This window comes from Bombus pascuorum, chromosome 11 (genome assembly GCF_905332965.1).
Source record: "Bombus pascuorum chromosome 11, iyBomPasc1.1, whole genome shotgun sequence".
Classification (NCBI taxonomy): Eukaryota; Metazoa; Arthropoda; class Insecta; order Hymenoptera; family Apidae; genus Bombus; species Bombus pascuorum.
In genome coordinates, this window is record NC_083498.1 from 11,977,003 (window position 1) to 11,993,673 (window position 16,671).

General features: G+C 39.3%; 4 protein-coding genes and 1 long non-coding RNA gene across 8 annotated transcripts; 3 read left to right on the plus strand and 2 right to left on the minus strand.

Moving 5' to 3' along the window:
- Positions 1 to 680: 680 nt before the first annotated feature.
- On the minus strand, positions 681 to 1,945 carry LOC132912113 (cysteine-rich venom protein 6-like). Its single transcript, XM_060969227.1, has 3 exons — positions 1,787 to 1,945; positions 949 to 1,055; positions 681 to 852 (listed from the first exon to the last, which is right to left on the minus strand). The coding sequence occupies exons 1-3, from the start codon at positions 1,836 to 1,838 to the stop codon at positions 763 to 765; spliced, it is 249 nt and encodes an 82-aa protein (XP_060825210.1). The 5' UTR covers positions 1,839 to 1,945; the 3' UTR covers positions 681 to 762.
- Positions 1,946 to 2,248: 303 nt separating this feature from the next.
- LOC132912110 (uncharacterized) lies at positions 2,249 to 3,847 on the plus strand. 4 transcript variants are annotated; one of them, XR_009659147.1, is made up of 5 exons: positions 2,249 to 2,471; positions 2,983 to 3,030; positions 3,113 to 3,210; positions 3,348 to 3,524; positions 3,668 to 3,847. XR_009659147.1 is itself a non-coding variant. In XM_060969223.1 (5 exons), the coding sequence occupies exons 1-5, from the start codon at positions 2,423 to 2,425 to the stop codon at positions 3,715 to 3,717; spliced, it is 345 nt and encodes a 114-aa protein (XP_060825206.1). In that variant the 5' UTR covers positions 2,252 to 2,422; the 3' UTR covers positions 3,718 to 3,847. The 4 variants fall into 4 exon arrangements, 3 of the variants coding, with proteins under 3 accessions (XP_060825206.1, XP_060825207.1, XP_060825205.1); XM_060969223.1 differs by having other exon boundaries at positions 2,252 to 2,471; positions 3,116 to 3,210; positions 3,348 to 3,450; XM_060969222.1 differs by having other exon boundaries at positions 2,256 to 2,471; positions 3,348 to 3,450.
- Positions 3,848 to 6,123: 2,276 nt separating this feature from the next.
- LOC132912112 (chymotrypsin inhibitor-like) lies at positions 6,124 to 7,127 on the plus strand. The gene is made up of 3 exons (XM_060969226.1): positions 6,124 to 6,280; positions 6,604 to 6,722; positions 6,837 to 7,127. Exons 1-3 carry the CDS (start codon positions 6,229 to 6,231, stop codon positions 6,915 to 6,917), a joined length of 252 nt encoding a protein of 83 aa, XP_060825209.1. The 5' UTR covers positions 6,124 to 6,228; the 3' UTR covers positions 6,918 to 7,127.
- Positions 7,128 to 8,822: 1,695 nt separating this feature from the next.
- On the minus strand, positions 8,823 to 9,528 carry LOC132911783 (chymotrypsin inhibitor-like). The gene is made up of 3 exons (XM_060968709.1): positions 9,273 to 9,528; positions 9,095 to 9,198; positions 8,823 to 9,011 (listed from the first exon to the last, which is right to left on the minus strand). Exons 1-3 carry the CDS (start codon positions 9,322 to 9,324, stop codon positions 8,931 to 8,933), a joined length of 237 nt encoding a protein of 78 aa, XP_060824692.1. The 5' UTR covers positions 9,325 to 9,528; the 3' UTR covers positions 8,823 to 8,930.
- Positions 9,252 to 13,289, plus strand: LOC132911784 (uncharacterized). Its single transcript, XR_009659075.1, has 2 exons — positions 9,252 to 9,362; positions 11,322 to 13,289. It is a non-coding gene; the product is annotated as an uncharacterized LOC132911784 (long non-coding RNA).
- Positions 13,290 to 16,671: the final 3,382 nt, after the last annotated feature.

A 16,671-nucleotide genomic window follows, 5' to 3' on the forward strand; every position in this document is an offset into this window, starting at 1 on the left:
GTAATAATTTCAAATTAAATTACGTTCAATTTTTAGTAAAACGTTCGGTTTTCTATTTATGCGCTCGTCGTTATAATTCTCCGTAAGAAGACTGCGAAATCCTAAAAACGTTAAATGTACTTACCACGAAGATAAGCAACGACGACGAAGAGTAAAATAACAAAATACGAGACGTGTTTGAACGAAACCTTCGATCACAATTTGACTGCAATTATAATTGTAATTGCCTGCTTTTATGCTCGATAATTCGTCTTTTTAAAAGACGCTATCTTTGCTTCTTACGTATTTATCGGTCTAATCTTTCGCCCATTTAAAATTATCATCAGCCTACGATTTTGTAAACTATTCAGACTCATGGTCGAATCGATTACAAAAGAAGGTAATTAATTATTCATAAAAGCACGCGATTATTAGACACTGAAACGAGCGGAAATACAGTGAAAAACACCGCGATGAATTTGTGTCGTTTCTTCGGTCAACAGTGCGAATATGTCCTATGCTTGGTATTATTATATCGATACTATTAATACTAATATCAGTATAGTCTCATAACGAGTCATTTCGCTAAGTTTCCATCGACATTCGTTATTTACTTTCGAACAGTCGTTTTAATGCCACGAATCACACATGATATCACGAGATATAATAATTATGTAAGAAGGAACGAATAAAGAAGGATATACGCATACATCTGATATACTTTATTATTTCATTTAAAAACTAGCATTTTTTAAGAACTAATTACCCGTTGATCCAGTCCAATCAATGTCCTTTACATTGGCTAACTGGGACACAGTGTTTAGCTGCGTTTCTCACATGTCCTTTAACACAGTGGCAGCCACGAACGCACTCCTGATGGGAATAAACGAGTAACGCGTTACAATTAAACCGAGAGTAACGAAGACGAGATAATTTTCACGATCGAGAGAAGCCACGGTGTATACTGACCTCAGGACAATCTACGTGAGGCCTAGCACACGTAGGTTCGCAAGAAGGAGAAGGTCCACACATCTTGAATTCTTCGTTCGGACCACAGGCAGAGCTGACGCTACTTACTATATGCACATAGAATAATAAATCTTGAAATAAAACAACGATCGAACGAACGATACGTGTAACAGCGAAGATATAAATAAATAGGAAATACTTAACTATGTAATCGTATTACGTCTACAAATTTCGTTTTTAAATTTCACAAAGTTTTGTTTCTATTTTTAATTCTATTTCAATTTTAAAACTACTTAGAAACGGTGAATTTTGGTCTTCTACCGTCCAAACAATACGTGTAACGGCGACGATATAAATAAATAGGATATGATTACTCAACTATGTAATCGTATTACGTCTACAAATTTCGTTTTTAAATTTCACAAAGTTTTGTTTCTATTTTTAATTCTATTTCAATTTTAAAACTACTTAGAAACGGTGAATTTTGGTCTTCTACCGTCCAAACAATACGTGTAACGGCGACGATATAAATAAATAGGATATGATTACTCAACTATGTAATCGTATTACTTCTACAAATTTAGTTTTTAAATTTCACAAAGTTTTGTTTCTATTTCCAATTCTATTTCAATTTTAAAACTACTTATAAACGGTGAATTTTGGTCTTTTACCGTTCTTCCATTCGTTTATTCCAATTTTTATTTTTAAATAATTATTCCGAATCAAGCGTAGGTTCAGTTTAGTATAAAATGTAAATTTCTGTCTATACACGCGTCGCTATAGTTGTACGTATTAAAGACAGTGAAATTATACAGACGATGAATATAATTGTACTTACTACAAATATAAGCAACGACGACGAGGAGAAACATAACAGCGGTGCGAGACATGTTGGAGCGAAACCTTCGATCACTGTTTGACTAATTGTACAAATTTTCGTGCGCTTCTGATTAAAATTCGTAACAGCGGGCTGTTTTTATACTCGATAATTCGTCCTTCTAAAAATTGCTATCTTCATCTGTTACGTTTGTCAATGTATTCGCCGTACGCTTATTCGATCGTGTCACTAATTATAAGTTACGAAGAAATTTACACGTTATGAATAATTTACAAATTATCCGAAGCTCGTATAATTTGTCTTACGTGTCATATCATTAACAACTATACCAAAAGTCACCGTATAACGTTATTTCGTTATTATAAATATCGAAAATTCGTAAAATATAATTCGAATGCATTATAATTTAAAGTCGTTGAAATCTGCGTAAGATACAAGTATACATTTGAAGAATAAACTTACAGATAAGCACAAACTCGCTTGAACAACGATTATAAACGTCGGAAATGAATTACGCTCTCTTTGAACGAGCCAAGGTGTTGATATATAAAAGGAATGATCGTCATCGCTGCACAGTGCACGCGCACAATGTTTTATTCTACTTAATCTACGTTTTGTAGAAATTTAATCGACAAAATGGACCTAATAACAACAACTTTTGCCACGTTGACTCTTTATCTCATACGTAAGTGCGTTTGCTTTGTGAGATCGAGCAGCTTTTTGAAAAAAGTACCCATAAGACAAAATGACGATTTAAACGAATTAAGTTTTGGTTCTAGGTATTTGATATTAGCTACGTTTCACCTGATGAATATAACGGCTCTTAAGAAACATTATTTTTTCATATTTACAAACTAAATAAAAAGTAATTCGTCTGTTTGACTGGAAAATTCATCGAGCATCTACGTATCTACAAATTTGCTGTTTCTTAGAAAAATCTCCAAGTCGCAGTTTCCGGTTCTTTCGTCGTGAAATTTCGTTCCAAATCTTCGTTCTAAATCTCTATTCGTTTATCTTCGCTGTCAAATGATAAACCATAATTTATTCTCTTTGACTTCCGCGCGCTATCACTCTCTTATTACCATAAAAGGATGATTAAAATATTAGTGTGGAAAGATGATTAACTATTCGACGCGAAACACTGGCATTTTCAAAAATTTCCAACGAAACCGAAATTAGAGTTATTACTCTTTCAGTCGCCCCCGATAGAATTTTCATCGCTACCGACGAAAACACCGAGTCTGGTAAATACGTTAAATAATAATTAAACCTTCGTATATATCTTTTGCTTCTCGATTTACAACGTTAACGTTAGTTTCTGTTTAGAAGAACCGACGAAATGTGGCCAGAACGAAGAGTACACGACGTGCGATCTTTGTGCAAAAAATTGCGAAAATCCCTTTCGAGAAATTTGCTCGTCAAAGGTAAGCAAGAAGAATAAAATATAGCAGGATCTTGATCGTCAGAACACCGATTAGAGGAAAAAGACAAAGTTACTGGAAAATCAACGTTTTATTATGCAAGAATTAATTAAAACGGAGATTCGTTGTCTCTGTTTCAGTCTTGCATAAAGGCTTGTAAATGTAAATCGGGATACTACAAGGACAGTGGGGGCGTGTGCGTGTCTATCATAGCTTGCATCGTCGATAGTATCAGAAATCGAAGTGAGTAATCACCGATATACGCAGAATATACAGAACTGTATCAAATATGCAAGATACGATTCTCGTTATATTTGGTGAATGAAAAACGAGATTCCACTTTTGTATTCTTATTTATAAAAATATAGAAAAATATGGATACAGACAAGGATGCACAGTTTCTAATCGTTAGAAGAAACAAGAAATGAGAAATCTCCTGAAATAATTATTCTTTTCGTAGTTCCACGGGTAACAGAGCGAAGCGATTCCTCTTCGACGAATACGTCATAGCCAAGGTGCTAAAATCGAACAGGTGTTTATCCATGTTTGGAAGGAGGAAGTTTAAAGTGTACAAGTAGAACGAGAATTACGCGTATTGTGTACCATATTCGGGAAGAAAAATAAATATTTATCTGCTGTTGCTTGTTCGATTTTAATAACATCTGTCGCAGTATATCTCTTGATATGTATATAAATGTTTCCCATATGTACATACTTTAAGCGAAGTACAGTCAGTCGTATGAATTTCTGCGAATCTTGACCGATGTCAAAGACCACGACCTCTCCAGATTATAATTTTGTTAATTGCTCGTCTTGAACGATACCGATATTATCTCACGATACTTATTTTTTCAAAACACACGTTACATCGAAGAATAATTCGAAGAAAATATTTACTATGGAATCGTTGTACTTAAATTTATTTAATTGCCAAAACAAGGTGCATTTGCCACCGATTAAAGATTATTGTACAATTATCTAATCGCATGACAATTTTCTAATCAACGGTGTATTTACTTCGAATGGTACTCCGGGTCAAGTACCGTCGATTTATCGATCAACATCTAACGTACGCTTCTAGAAGCATCCTCCGACCAGTTGGAGCTTTTTCAAAGACATCTCTTTCTTTCCTACATTTCTGTCGTTAGGATATTTCTTAAATTCGAGGAGAATTAGAAAAGATCGTGACTTAGAAACGACGAGACAAAAATTTTTGTTAAACGTTAAATATTATTTCTCTGCGGCAGAGCCGAGTCTTGACCAAACTGCTGCGACTTCTCTAAATATTCCAGAAGCTTGAAAAATTCAAATGGCTCAGAGAAAACAGCCATCTTTCTCGAATATACTCTGTTCGTTTCTAAGAAGATCTCGGCAAAGATCAAATAGCGTAAAGTCAACCAACGACGAGCTAGGGATACGAGGACATTTGCCGAAGATAAGCACTCCCACTGCTATCAAAGGCGCGATCTGTTTCTCTCGATACTATCGCGATCGTTCGAAGACCTAACAACCTACTAAATTCGCAGCTTCTTGTCCTGATGTATAAAGATGTACGAAGATGCACGCAAATGGTCAAATTAGCGACCACGATAAGTATTTGCACGCCACTTTCCTATGGCTACAAAAATTTAATGCTGCGGAAATGAAATTAGGAGTTTGACAAAAAAACGTTGCGTAAAAGATAAGGATGCGTAGCGACGGCGAATGGCGATATTTGTGCCATGAAATGAGCTACGACGATCGCAAAACGTCCCTTGCCTGCTTTACCAAAAGGAATTCTATTAAAAGAGGAGAGAAAAAATACCAGAAAGGATACTAACATCGACACTCGACTAAGTATTGCTTGCTAAATTTCGGTGCGCGCGATCGTCAATCTCTTTTGTTACGCTTAGGCGAAACGAATTCGCGACTAAACTTGCGAAACGACGGGAACCGTGGAAAGACGCGACAGCCACGGGCGACTTCTTGGAAGAAAGGAGATTGTACGGTAAACACGAGTCGAAATAGCCAGAATTGGATGGCAAAGGTCGTTATCCGTAATCTCGTTTTACGAATTTCGAATATGGTTTTTCCAATGATTTCGTTCACCGAAACGACGCCAACTTTCCTTCGAGATCACGACGGGGACGATATGGCGAAAGAGAAGCTTGTTCGTATCAACGAGCAACGATTAATGGTACAGGCAAAGATTAGAAGCGAACAGGTACTCGACTCTTCGATAAATAAACGATAACATTACGTAGGAAACGACGTCGGTTATTTCCTTAAAGTATTGAAGTTTTTCCTGGACCTCGCTCAGGTGATCTAACGGAATAACGTGCTAATAAGATACGCGAGAACGATAGGTACGCTAACGAGCAAAACTATCCGAATAGTTGCAGCGGATCGCGAAAGAATATCGCGCTTGTGGAAACTGGCAAAGTGCGGACAGTCAGTTATTCGTTACATTAATAAATTGGGATAATTAACGAGACCATTTTTAACGCTAATTATATTTTTCGCAATTATATGTTTACAATAAGTTTCTATATACATTTTCGAATTGGTTTCAAATTTTAAAGAATAAAGAATGCTTGTTGCACGGAACAAGAATTTAGTCACGAGAGGATTTGATTTTCTCGTCGAACAGCTGATTACACGGATTCCAATCGTACGGATTCAGCGATTAAGCGCAAAAGTGTCACTGTGAGATTTGCATCACCTCGTTCGTTGTTTGCTACGCGTATATTTCATCGATAGACGAGATATCGGCACCGATAATCAGCGAAAAGATTGCCACGAGCTATCGCTAGTCTGGATATGACGAAGTAGTTAAACGATGAATCGGGAGAATAGCGTGAGTCGGTTACGACAAAAATTTTGGAAGCACGGTAAGCGAAAAGGGGGAGTGGAGTGTGAAAGTCATGCGTCGGATTGTATAAAAGCGCGAGCGACAGAAGGAACAACTCAATCGTAACAGACGCAACGTAGGTCCATCGTAGTTCTTCAAATCTCAACGTTGTTTCCACGACGATAATCGCCATGACTCGTGCAGTAGTTCTTCTCCTACTCGTCGTAGCTGTCGCGTACAGCAGTAAGTAAACAGAAATTACGTTACGTTTTCATTCAACGCGAGGCTTATTACCTTTCCTTTACCTTTGTCTCTTAATTTTTTTAATTAAAAATAATATTATATTTTACTTGGATATTAAAAATAAAGTAGTGTCATTGACGTAATGTAGTAATATAATTAATATAAAATGTAAAGAATAGAAATTGAAAAATAAAGTATCTCAGATATAAGAAAAGAATGTAAAAAGAATTTTCTTCAGTTTTTAATTTTTATTTCGCCGTACGATTACACCGCGATTATTTATCAAACTTTATCGAATCTATCCATTCAACGATTAATTACAGGCGCGTATCCTCAAGGGTCGGAGGTTAATCAGGAATGCGGTCCAAACGAGGAGTTCAATTCTTGTGGATCCGCGTGTGTGGACACCTGTGAGAAACCAGCATCGCCTATCTGCACTATGGTCAGTGTCTCGTGATATATACATTTGAATAAAATTTGAACTCTTCGATTTATATCATCGATTGCTTGAAGAAGCGATCAATGTCTTGACGATTCCACGAATTTTCTGTTGCAGAAATGCGTAATCGGTTGCCAGTGTAAACCAGGTTTCGTAAGGAACAAGGAGAACAAGTGTGTGCTCACTCGCAATTGTTAAATTTTAACGAAATACAATCGGCAATCGATTTTTCTGGTTGAAAGATCAACGTAACGCTCGCAATAATTATGCACGGTAGAATGCTTCCTGCGTAATTTGTTGTATTATTACTTATCGTTAGTGGTACCCACTGAACAACTGCAACTATTGTACTGCTTATTTATGTTAAGCTTTGTTACATTTCCAATGAAATACACGTAAAGATATTTACTTCTTCTTCTTCATCTTTATTAATCCCGTATTCTTCTTTTTAACACCAACGGAGTTTCAACGATAAATTTTTATACTCGAAAATATATGTCAGCTAAACAGTGCAAACGATTAATGAAAAGAATTTTCAAGAAGGAACATCGTGTTTATCATATTAGGTGAAATCGTAACTACAAACGTTTAAGTTATATTTAACTTGAAACAAGCAAATTCACGAATGGTATTTAATTAAAATTTAATTAAAATTTGAACTTAAACTTTTCGTATTACCGAGGACAATTAACACACCGTGAACAAATATATTTTGTTATATCACGTAGATCAACTGAATTGTTTATGTACGAACCTACTTCTTTGACTGTTCTACGTCTCTTAAAAAAATCTGGAATATTTCTCAGATACTTATCAATGTTGTTATTAACGCTTCCTCTACGCGTTACGCGGAGAACTCATTGAGAATATGTTAAACGAAAGTTCGGTTATCGACTGATTCATGGTCGATCGGTGTTTAGCACTCAGAACTCGGTTAACGTTGCTATAAGCTATAAAGGGTTAAAAATAGCAAAAATCACGTAACTTTCGGCCTAAAAGCTACGTCTCTTACCTAGCCAACGAAATCTATCGTCTGTTTGCGCATCAACGTTGCGATAGACACGTTCGCGATGTATCGATGAAATTTTCTTTACATAAAAGATAAAATAAAAATCAAAATGTGCCACCTTTGCTTCTTTCTTCGCTGTTCCAATTGCAACTTTTTTTTAATTTTTTCATGAATCATCCAGCAAACTAATGCTCTTCACTTTTCAAAGAAAAAAAAACCTAAGCCGTTTGACCCAATTTAAAAAAAGTTAATTTCAAAGCGTTGGAAGCGACTGTATCCGCAAATAGCTCATCTCCTTTCATTTTTTCCAAAAGGCCGTATTTGTAGCATGTAATCGAACCCAGAATCAAAACAATACCTACGATCTTATAATTAGCGGCGATGGAAACATTGCGCTCCGACTATAGTAAACACTTGTAATCACAGACTACAGTGGACGTTAGGAACGAAAGGGTCAAAAATAAAGATTGACTGACGCAATTCAGTGTCAACAGAAGCATCGAGATGTTAACCAAGAATAAAAACCGATATATACAAATATTTGATTACACGCCTATACATACGTCGGATATCAGTCTTATCGCCAATTAATTTCTTTAACGCTCGTAGATAGAGATTCCCACCTATTATTTTATTTCTCTGGATAAAAGTCTTTTACGAAAGGTATCTTTACCAATACTTTGTACAATAACGTGATATCTAATAAGCAACCGTATCGATCATTCATAATCACGGACGCTATTGCAACCAAACGGAAAAATGTTTCGCGATTACAAAATTAAAGAATTAAACGTCGATGTTCGAATCGATCGATCAATGCCAAGCGATGTTTTATATTTTCTACCTTTTCGTACTTTCGATATATTTCCACTCGAAAATTAAAGATACAAGGTTGAATCATCGCGATTCAGTCTATACGTCTAATTTGTTTTTAGTCTCTGATACGTACCGAATGACTCATCGATAATGTAGGTTCATTGATAACGCGTCACACACCTTGCGGTTAATCGAGCAAATGTTAGTTCATTCTCAAACAAAGCAGCCGCGAGGTTAGTCGATTTTAGCGGAATGGGTGAGTAAAGTCAAACAGTAGGTTATCGAGAAAGGCGATCGTTTATTTTCTCTCGTGGAAAGTTACACGACTTCTTTTTCGCTGCCAGGCAATAATTTAATAAATCAATAAATTATACGACGCGTAAACCTCAACATTCGTCCGGCAACACGCATTCGTTCAGCGAATTCTTCAAGTATCCGTCTATGCATTGACAATCCGTCACGCATTTCTAAAAGAAACAAACGAATTTTAATTCACCGTGGAATTACATACAAAATTTCTCCATAAGGAAACTTTTATGAAGACACTAACGCTGATACAGTTTGGTTGTTGGGGTATTCCACATCGAGGCTCGCACGCAGTACCGCAAAGTTTGAACACCTGGTTAGGTGGACAGATTATGCCAGCGTTGATCGCTAAGCGATTATAATATGGAATTAAGAAATTTCTTTAGAACTAAAAAAATTCTATTCGATCGTCAAATACTTACAGCTGACGTAAACAACGACGACGAATAAGAGAAGAACCATAACACGAGACATGTTTTATGCTTTTCCTCGACGGTAGTTCCAAATGTAAGGTAATCTTTCAAAGAAGCTTATTTATAGCAACACCTTCGTCCTTCGAAACTGATAAAACCGCTTATTATTCCCTTATCGCTTTTACTTTCGATTCGCCTCCTATAAATAATCACTCAAGATTGTACGTATACTCATCTAGAAAAATAATCTTGATCTGACGTAAAATAATTTAAAAAATATTTGTCGAGATCGCAAAACGAGCTTGATAAATTGACGTATCTATCGTTCGCGCGATCACGTAGTAAAAATTCAGAAGGATCGTGTAAAAAGATGCGTAGACGCGAGCAACGAGAACGAGATAAAAAGCAAGGCGTTAAAAAATTCCCTGATTATTCGGAACAGCGTATTCGCATCTCGATCTGCTAATCTCTTATCCACGATCTCCGTCTTGAAGCGTATTAAATCGTCGATCTTGCGTCTTCTAACGAGCAACCCATATTCAAAAGCGATTTATCGCATTAATGGACGAAAGAGTAGTCGGAAGATGTCGAGAACCATTCGATCGTCCGTGAACCATTCGAGCAAATCGGAAGAACATCGAGTTATCGAGGATAAGTCGACTGCGTGAGAGGTCGAACGGTTAATTGGCTGTTAATATATCGTCTGGAACGGGAAACTACGGCAACGACTGTATAACGAGCAAGTTCATTCTGACGCAGTGGCGTTTATCAAGGGGGCCGGATGGTAAATTATCGGGGTACAGGGGCGGCTAATGTTGCGTACAGTGGTCAGTGGCTGTGCAGCAGGCAGCTTGTCTATTCGCCGTGTACACAAACAGGCGGCGTTTAATCGCAATCGCATTGAATTCCCGCAAACGTGACTTTTCTCGCGTAACTAACGCCTCCGGCAAATAAGCTCTGGAATCGCCTCGATTACCGATTCCCCAGGTATAACCGGCCGCCCGTGAAAACACGCCGGTCCAATTAAAACTTGCTTACCCTTTGGAACAATCGAAAAGTCTTGCTTCGTTCAGCTCGTTACAACTTTTTAACAACTCAGCCGCTCCCTTGGCGTAAAATCGCAATCTCGCGATAAATAACTTTGATTAGTGATTAAGGAAAATCTTCTTAAACGTTTCGAATATCTTGAATATTTTCGAAGCGCGAGACGTTGATTTTAACGAACGAGCAATTTCCATCAACGAGGAAACGCCGTCGAATCGCTCGATCCGCCTACATCGATCAGTAGACAGTAGGATGTTGATTCAAATTTATATTTCTACGAATACGACTAACGAATAGGACGTACGCAAAGGCTCGTTTTCTAAATATTGTAAAAATAATTATACTGCAGATATTTCGTGTGTTTCTGCTCGTTATATCAGGTCTGTAAGTATGAAACCGGAATTTGCCTATAGATGGCCCTAGCTGATAATGTAGTTATCACTAAACTGCGTCACTGATGCCAAAAGTCTTTGTTGACATCTCACAAACATTTTCGACTTACAACGATACAAGTTTCATACAACAGCATAGTTTGTAATGGCGTTGAACATGTCGAATTTTGTGCCTGGAAACTACGATTTGCGGACAGCATTGATTTTCCGTTACCATTTGAAGAAAACTGCCGCAGAATCGCATCGAATGCTTGTCGAAGCTTACGGCGAGCATGCTCTTGGCAAATCACAGTGCTTTGAGTGGTTTAAAAATTTCGGAAGTGGCAATTTTGATGCGAGGAACGAAGGACGTGGAAGGCCACCGAAAAAGTTTCAAGACAGCGAATTGCAAGCATCGTTGGATGAGGACGACGGTCAAACGCAACAACAACTCGCTGATCGATTAAACGTGACACGAGAAGCCGTCTCCATACGTTCGAAAGCCATGGGAAATATCCAGAAGGTGGGAAAATGGGTTGCACGTGAACCGAACGAAAGACAGCAGGAAAACCGAAAAACCACTTGCGAAATGCTGCTCGCAGAAAGTCATTTCTCCACCGAATTGTGTGCGTCCATTTTTCAGCGTATCTCGCGCATCTTTCAACTTTTCTTAGATGGTATTTTCTTCGGACTCGCTTTAGGGCAAACTGAACGTTCTGTCAGAAACGAACCGGCTTTACGAAACATCGGAACAAAGCGCAACTACTGATAAAACGCGATCGAAATCCGAAGAAGGACGAACGCGTTACATGTGTGATATAGTTTTAAACGGTATACTTGGATTTTACGTTTTGCATCTGGATCCAAACAGTTTCATCGGCACGAATTTCTCGAAACGTGTTTCGAGGACCCTCGGGACGAAGCGAAATCGTCGGACGAAGCAGCAGGAGAAGCGGTCGAGGGTGAATCGAAGGCAACCGAAATTCCTGCCATATTTCGCTGAAACCGAGTTTCCTTCCGGCTGGTTGATTCAATATGTTCCATCCGGGTAAAACGGAACTCCAGCCAGGCTATGGACAATACACTTTTCCGAATGAATCCCGTGGTTCCATGAACGCGAATGGAATATCTCGATCGACGATCCCGCGGAATGGAGCGGCCAAGATATAGCCAAATTCTGTTCCTTGTTCGACGAACGAGATTTCGAGATTAGGAAGATAAAGAAAGATCATCGTGCGTTTTCTATTTCTTCGCGTGTTCGTATCGAAGATGTTGAAACGCATTGAAAACGAGGGATACGATAATTTCTATTGGGAGGAATATTAGCGGCTCTTCCTAGTATAATCGATCGTTTGAACCTATTTCTAGTTACCAAATGTCTAGTCTTTTATTTACGTTACAAGTCATTTTCTCAAAATTGGAATTTTACCGACTGTAACTCGAGTTAGCAGCGATTCACGACTGTCCTCCATTTAAGCATCCTGATGATGCTCGATTATTAACGCTATTGAGCATGTTTATCGGGCAATCGTTAATCAACGATCGATTAGCTAATGATAAATAAAGGAGAAGAGATTAAGATTAGGAGAAAAAGGATATATCATTGGAAATTTGAAAAATATTCATAGCGCTGCTTCTATTGCGAGATTTAGTCTCGCGATATAAAGGATCCTTGTCTCAAACGGTCCATTTACGGTCGAAAATTTAGTGCACCGGCAGCACATAAAATCTCAACGAACGAGGCTCTGGCGCGATGAGATTTATGGAAATTGAACATCTCTATAGCAGAGTTGTTACAAATCTTTCGCTGGATCATCGTCTATTTCGCGTCTAGACATCCTTCTCGCCAAAAATGTAACGTTTCTTAGGCACTGAATGGTAAGTATCAAACTTTGTTTTATTTCGTTTTACGCGTGAATTTCGTCCATAACGTTGATTAACGAATAAACGATCGACGAATATTACAGTTGATAAATAATCGGTGAAAATTTACGCAATGATAAAACACAGGTGCTCGAGCAAAAACGATATAACGAATTAGAAAATAAGCGATTAGGTAGAAGAGCATTTGTCTAATTACATGTAGCGTACCACTGTCGGTAAAAGGTACACGCCTTATCGAATACGACTCGGTGTACGACTGTGTTAGGCTGGTTGCCAGTCGCCAGGAACTTTCCCGACGCTTTACTTCTTGTTTAACTTTTACTCGTACCATACGTCTCAAAGTAATTTTTAGGAAAATATTTGGATTGTTGTAATTTTTTACTACGTTACAAACTGTACTATTATATCGTCGCATTCGCCGTTAAAATAGATTTTAAAAGCGAAAGGAACCGATATTAGCAAAAGAGAATAAAGTACAAATACGTGATCCCAACTCGTTATCTACCGAAATAATCGATACGAGCAAATAACACCTAAATGTAAACATCGTGGTCCAGATTACACGACTTGTGTCACGAAGCAATAAATTTTTTAATAGACTCGAATAAACGATAAGATAACCTCGCGCATTAACGGTATTAATACATGAATCCGTGCAATATCGACAAGTTAATTCCGTGCAAGAAGCAAAAACCGATAAAGGAAAATAGAAAGCAGCTTAAGGAAATATTTATACCAATAAAATTTTTAACAATCATTGATTACCACCTGTGACTAATTAGCTATTCCCGAGACTAGACGGATCAAAGGAGAATTAAACGTAAAATTTAGCGGAGAAAGAGGCGGAGGTCGTTAGGTAGATGGCTACCATTAAATTTCGTAATAAAACTGGACCGTGGTTCGGGTCGCAGAACCGGCGATTTATATCTCAATTAAAACGCGGCCGTAAAATAGCGTTTTCTTTGAATCATCAATCGAACCTCCTAGCTTTCTCGAACTTTCGCCTCGAACACTGTGAAACGTATTCCAGTTAGCGAATGTCTATTCGCGTTAACGCTCCAATAAGATCATCGTGAAATCCGTGAATCGACCTAGCTGTTAGGGGTCGCTTTATCGTTTGGTCGGTGCGCTTCGATTACCTGCCAGTGTTCTTCGAGCAAACGCGACGATTATCGTCGACGAGACCCCAGACTGATTGCACGAAAAAAGGCCACGATCGGCTTGTACTTTGTAGATTCTATCTGTCTCTAATCCGATTCAGAAATCTCCATGGACGTGTTACTTCTCAAGAGAATTACTTTGAAAGAGATCCATCGACGTTTATAAACATAGTCTTCTTACTAGTCCGCGAATGTTCATACATTTACAGAAAATTAAAATGTCTAAGGACACACGCGCAATGTGAAAAAACACGCAAAGTATTGAAAATAATGTATACTTGTCAGGATGCTTAGAGAAGGAAATAAGTATCTGTTGCTCGTATTAATAAAAGTATAAATTTGCATAAACATGTACGGTTTACTCGTTGCTCTTGTATCGCACGGTACGTAGAGAAGAAATTCTCGAACTACGTTTAGTCGAAGGCCAAAAAAACAACCCTCTAGCCAATACTCTAAATGGCCATTTTCCACGACTTTTCGTTCACTCTGCTCTGATCGTCGTTTAATCGTTCCCTATCCGTGATCGATCCCCAATCCCCATTCCGGAGAAGGAGACGGTGTCCATGGCGTCGCGGGACAGATTCCTTTCCATTACGAAGATTGCGCTTGTTCTGCGCGAAAGTAACATAGCAAATGTAGTAAAACCTCGACGAACACGGTCGATCAAGAAGATTACGTTTCCGACGATACGAAGTATCCTCGAAAGCTTTCGCGTGGAGAATACGACCGACTATATTGCGAATTAATGCGAATCGACGCGTCCGTGAAAAATGAGAGACGCGATGGTTGTATTTCGCGTACGCGGAAGGGTTGCCTCACCTGGCCATCGTATCCGTTAGAATATCACGCACGCCTGTTTACGGTTGCCAGGGAAACACCGGTGCACGCGCCCGCATCGACAAGGGGATTCTCTCGCATGTCCATCCGTGACGCGCTTTCGACCCAGCCTTGGACGCGGCGGCTTCGCGTATGCTGGCCGATGCGTTGCCTTTGAACGAATTAAAGCATTTGGCAAATTGGATTCCTCGCTGGGGCGGCGCGGGAACGCAGGGTGTAGATTTGCCGATTGCCTTTCGCGTCTCTCTGCTTTCAGCGAATGTCCTTTCGACGCTTCTCACGATGGACTGCGAAGGGGATGCTTTCAACCGTACAAAAAAGCTTTCTAGTTTCTTTCGCGGAGATCCTAGGAAGATCATCACGAGCAGGCTCTCTTTCTCCGTGCGAAGAGAGAAAAGGACCAAGCTGCGACAAAAATCCGCGAGATAGCAAACTTTACCATTAGGCTACGATTACAGTGGATTACATAGAACTATCGTTCTAAGCGAGCGGATATCCATGACTTCCTTGCGGTGTGATTTATCGAGTAATAGCGTTAATAAACTGGTTACACGGGTAGTACGTAACAGACTTCTTTCTCAGTCGCATAGAACAATCGGATAACTCGCACGATTTATTTGCAGAAAAAGAAACGATGACGAAACGCGTCGACGATTTTTCTGCCGCGCGATTATCGTTTTCGTCTGAACAAAAATGTGATCTCAGCGGGACCGAACAAACGACAGTGCATCGCGTTTGATTGCTCCGTCGTATTCGTCGGAACGACGGCTCGTCGGAACACGCGTTCGCTGTTACGCTCGTTGCTGGTTCGGAATAAACGCTCCACCTGCGACGATGCTGGGCCAAATTTCAAGGCACCTATTTATGGTTGCCAAGGAAACATGTGCACGATTTTACGAGGGGAACGTGAAAACCCCTTTCGCGAGTCCGGCAACCACGATAACTGTCGTCGTATTTTCCTGACGGCACACGAGTCGAGGGACGAGAGAATCGTTGTTGGTGATACGCGTGTACCGAAATTCAGGACGCGGACTGAGATCGATTCGGCAAATGTTGGTCGAAATCTTTTTCAAGGTATATGAGCGTTCTAAAAGAGGAAAAGGATTATTGTGCGATTAAGATTCGTCTCGTTAAAGATAAGCAACTGTCCGGATACTTTGAAGGTAGAGGGAGGAAAACTGTAGACGTTCGTCAAGTGCGAAAATTACTGGCTCGCAAGTCCGATTGTTCTTTCCGCTCGGAGGCAGTCGACGTATATTTTCAACGTCGCTTCGCACCGTTAGATCCGGCTAATAACACCAAACAGTACGCTCTTAACGCGTGCAGTTTCTCCTTCGTTAATTCCGAACGCGTTTCCAGACGTTTGTAAAATGTTGCACGCGCCATTCTCCGACTCGCGACACGCGATTCTACCTGTACACGGCCGATGGAACACGAAGAAGGGAGAGGGACTATTCGCGTACCTCGTGGAACGTTAATTATTCGCTAACAACTGTTCGACTTAACCGCTTCTATATTTAAGTTCTACGGGATGAAGCCCCGAGGCGTGACTTTTGCTAAAATTAAAATTGAGACCACCCATCTCGTTTGCTTTATTATTGCCAATCTCCTCGTTCAACGAGAGATCGCAAGCTTGACGAATTCGCCTCGGGTAACAGGTTCAACTCGTCAAGATACGTATTATATCTGCTCGAACGGTTTCTAGCCAATTTGTTTCTGCAAACAGTTCTGTGATTTATGGAAGCGGAGGTCGATCTCCAGACTAGCAGATAATCACCGATAAAAGTGTCTTCCGCGAAGCAAATAACCTATTTAGATCTGTAAAGCAAACTTACCCAATTCGCTAACCGAAACAAACGTAAGCGCAAAATATCCGGTACAACGATTTCGATATATTATCTGGATTTGTCCTTTTGTACGATTAACGTACAGCTTATTGGAATAAGTTAACGCTACAAAGACGTGGCTTGGTCTGCGTTTGCTCTTAATGTCTGATTTATAAAAAAGAGTAGAACACGGACTGGCGGAAAAACTCGCAATTCGTTTACACTTCCTCGCGATACGTTGGCCTTTCTCTCTCGGGAGTCGGTCGGTTCGGCCTCCCTTGGACGA